At 36.6% G+C, this 4,416-nt stretch overlaps 1 protein-coding gene across 1 annotated transcript in view; it reads left to right on the top strand.

The window, feature by feature from the left end:
* The window catches only part of LOC127873749 (G surface protein, allelic form 168-like), a 12,713-nt gene continuing 8,297 nt past the window's right edge, over positions 1–4,416 (top strand). The window contains exon 1 of the mRNA XM_052417705.1: positions 1–127. Coding sequence (XP_052273665.1) covers positions 125–127 — 3 coding nt within the window. The 5' untranslated portion in view covers positions 1–124. The remainder of the gene's footprint in view (positions 128–4,416) is intronic.

The following is a 4,416-nucleotide window of genomic DNA, read 5'->3' as shown; positions in this document are numbered from 1 at the left end:
CGAAATTCAAGACGCAAGTTATTGCCCGGGGTATTTCTATATAAGAAGCCAAGAAAGAGAGGGAACAGGGTTGGCTCTAACAGTAATATTTGTGTCCCAGGCATAGACGCACACAGTACGGAAAATGGTAAGTACCTGACTTTAAATATTTTGCCTTTAATATATTCCTGTGTTGCTTATTATTAATAAGATAATTATAGACTAGTTTTGTATATTAACGGATGTTAATAATATGATATTAATATTACAAAAAAATAAAGCGCATTAACATATTAATATTTATTGAGTTTGTTCCATTCAGATTTGAAGTAAGTGGATGCCAAAATATATTTCCACTTTTGGATTAAACGTGAATCGATAAAGTTATTATTTTATTAATCAATAATAATAACAAATAATGTATGAATATGTTATAAAAATAATTTTATTAATTAATACGCTTGTACATGCAATCGCTCGATTCGATACCAACGATCGTTGTACTAAACATACATTATTATTATTTAATATGTGAATACGATGAGCACTTTAGGTCGTATAATAGTGATATTCTTTTTAGACAAGATCTGTTGCAATGTGCGTTTGAAAAACAATAAAACAAATATTTGCAGACTCGTTAGATAATGATTTTATAGAAAATATTTCAAGGACATTATTTATATTGGTGTACGTTCCTTGTTATTGAACAATCAAAACAAACAAGATTATACGCATCCGTTAAGGTACCTGTAAAAAATCTCAATATACAAGGCTAGCTGAAAGGACAGTTAAATACACAAATATAGTGAAAACACTGCAACCCATTGAGTTTTATTTATTTAAGCGGTACACAAATAATCTGTATTATCCTATTACAATATTATATATGCCACTTTAAACAACATATTGTTGTTTCCTAATCATACTCGAGTCTCATTGAATAATAATAATACGTTCAAATTTAAATTTATGTAAAACCTTGAGCACTTGACCGTCTTAGCGCTTGTGCAAATCAGTGAAAGTTACATCCTATCGTATTAAAAATCATAGAATTATAATTGCATAAACATATACGCTTACGATATAAACTGATATATGTAAATAGTCTTTGCTTTTACTTTAATATTGTTTATATTGTTTATCAATATATGTCGATCATGTTGATAAACTTGTATATTTTACGCACGAGCTTAAAGTGTAACACTGTACACACTTTCGGTAAATAAAGTAAAACTTAAGTGTATAAAGCCCAAGTCTTACTAGAGCAGGTAGAGCCCCGGTCCATCACGGTTTGCTAACGCCGGTTGACCGGCGAAAACCGGGATGATTTTAGAATTTTTTAGAATTTTTTTAACGCGGTCACACAATTTCCCGGTGCCGCCCCGGTTGAAGTCGGTCAACAACCCGGCAGAGTCCCGGTCAACCCCTGACTAGCTACGGTTTATCCCGGCGAAGCCCCGGCAGAGCCCTGGTTGTCGCCGGTAATGCCCCGATTGAGCCCTGGTGAAAGCCGGCAGCGTCCCGGCAGAGCCCCGGTATACCGTAACTCCGCCGGCACTCACCGGGGCTATACCGGCATCAGACGCCGGCAGAGCTACGGCAACGCCCCTGTTTAACCCCGGTCGTCGCCGGAAATGCCCCGGCGGAGCCCCGGTGAATGCCGGTGGCGTCCCGGCAGAGCGCCGATTTACCGATGTACCGTCGCTATACCGGGACTATACCAGCATTCATCGGGGCTCCACCTAGGCACCACCGGCGACAACCGCGGCATTGCCGTAGCTTTGCCGGGTCTGTATGGGCCCCGGTGGAGCTACGGTGCCGTCCTGGTTGTTCCCGGTGCCGCGTCTGTCGTTGCCGGTCCTTCCTGGTGACTCCCGGTTCATCCCGGAGGTATTAAACATTTTAATACTTTCCCGGTGGAGCCGCGGTTGTCCCCGGTACATCCCGGTCGTCCCCGTAGGAGCCCCGGTTCAACCCGGTCGAGCCCCGGTTAATCCCAATAGATCCGGGATCACGCACCGGGGCTCCACCGGCATCATAGTGAGTTTGGGCCTTTAACACTTAGAATATTGAAACGATGGTCAATCAGACGTCTTTGTTACGAACAAACAATGTGCATGCCTGTATATTTAGTAGCTGACTATGAACACGAGTTACGCTTCTAATGTCTGGTTGTAGACATGTAATTATTTCTAAAGTGATCCATTGTTGTTGTTGTTTCTAACAATGGAATTGATTTGTGATTCGCATAACGGATACTGTTATTCGTTGTATCTTTTTGTAAACCGTGTTTGTCCAACCTGTTTTGATAAGATTTCCGATGCGGCGTAACATTTCACGCTACGCTTATGAACATTCTTTAAACGTTCTCATATACAATTTTTGACTGACAATGTTACATGATACCCGTCGTTTTTCTAAACACAAAAAACACAAATACCATCGTTAAACTACAGACAGCAAAATGATGTTCCGATCTTAAGCGTTCATGTAAAAACACATCTCAGTTAAATCGCACATATTGTCAGATTATATTAGAACTGATAACTTGTTGTGTCATTCCATGTGTTAATAACTAACAATGTCGGTCGTAGACGTGAATAATAATTCTGAATCATCGAGTGTGGTATACCAGAAGCATCTTGTGTTAAATCTTGTCCTACAAATAAACCTTAGTTTTCTTCGTGTTAACACAAAATTAAAAATTAAAAATGTATTATCAATAATTATTTTCGACGTGATATTCAAGTAGCGTATTCCTATACTATCGTATATACATAACATTAGGCAATTAACTTAAATCAACTTTAGTTTATTCTTTAAAAATATTTTCAGAAATGGAATCCGAACAAGAAATCGATTTTGCCGACTAGTTAAGCAAAGTTGAGATAAATCGGAAAGAAGTTTAAGTTGTATTTCCTCTTTATTGGTGGTTAGTGTAGGGTTTTTAACGCATCGAATGGTATCTACATGTAAGGGCGCGAACAAACTTGCACATGAATATTGTCGCTATTATAGTATATAGTAGTTATCTCCAGGAATAAAAACATAGTAGTGGCTAATGTTTGCCATGTAACTTTCCTATGTAACGGGTTTTCAATGGTGACAACACGAAAACACGTCAGAACCACACACACATCCGCCGATACGACATGTAGTTTTAACGTGGCGGCGTGTTTGCGGGTTGTAAGGCGGAAACATACCATAATTACAAGTACGGGAATTAGCGCAGCGATACGACAATTGACCAGTCGCCAAAGTATCGATCGCTCCGCCCACATTTTTCGATCAGCCAATCAGATATCGATTTTTCACACACCCCTCAGCAACGCTTATCTGGCCGCCATTTTGTCCGACAAACAAAGCGTGTTGTACATATGGAATGGACGTACTTTTTTTAAGAGTTTACAAAGATTTTATATCAAATGCATGATCATTACTGTTCGATCGTTATTCAAAATTGTAGGTGCTATACATACTTTATAAAAGGTTAATATGTTATCTTTATTTCTTGAACATATGAACGAGTAATGAGGAAACAAACACAACAAATAGTTTAACCACACCAGGTGTGTGTTATATAAAACTTGTTATACCGTTTGATGCACAATATTATTAAGCAGTTTGGGCAACATAATAATTGCCATACGTGCTTATTTATCTCAGCGTAATTGTCGATGATTAATAAATGACAGTATGTTGCGTGGATCTCAGAATGAAGGAACATTAAGGCATTGTTAGGTACTGTACACAAGCAAAGAAAACTATTTAATTACTAAAATGATTTCCGATTATATATTTATTTCCTGTGGATCATAAACAAGGGAAATCATTATAAATTGTTAACTTACATATTGTTTTAACTAAAGTAAAAACAACAAAAAGGTGATTTTAACGCGGCTTAGCCAGCTTAAAGCGACTTCAAGTGTAAAATGTACGGCTTATAATACAACAACAACATTTCTAATACAACATAAATTGATACGGGGAGAAATGTGAAAATTGCAATTAACATATAAGGGCCATCTTGTTATAAATAAGCAAATGCATAATATGCTAAATGTATTCAATTCGAAAGTTCGTGAACAGCACCGTAATACCAACATTTCATTTTTTGATAATGAAATGTAACAGGTTCGCATTAAACATAAATTAAATAAAATGCATATTAGACTATCTGTAAATGAAACCACGAAATTAGGCCTGTATTGAATTATGGTTACAATCAAAATTTAATTTATATTTAAAAAAAATCGGTGTATTTTTAAAAATAACACAATAAAACAAAGATCTAAACATTTTTAATAAACAAAAAACCCATAATGATATGGATATGTCATTTGCATTTAATTAAAATATTTTCAAAATTATATATGAATAACAATGTTCACTGTCAGACGGTTGAATACAAGTTCAAAATCAATATGAAATAAATGC

This window comes from Dreissena polymorpha, chromosome 3 (assembly GCF_020536995.1).
Source record: "Dreissena polymorpha isolate Duluth1 chromosome 3, UMN_Dpol_1.0, whole genome shotgun sequence".
Classification (NCBI taxonomy): domain Eukaryota; kingdom Metazoa; phylum Mollusca; class Bivalvia; order Myida; family Dreissenidae; genus Dreissena; species Dreissena polymorpha.
The sequence above is the reverse complement of the archived record's forward strand: the minus strand, read 5'-3'. Positions and strand labels throughout refer to the sequence as shown.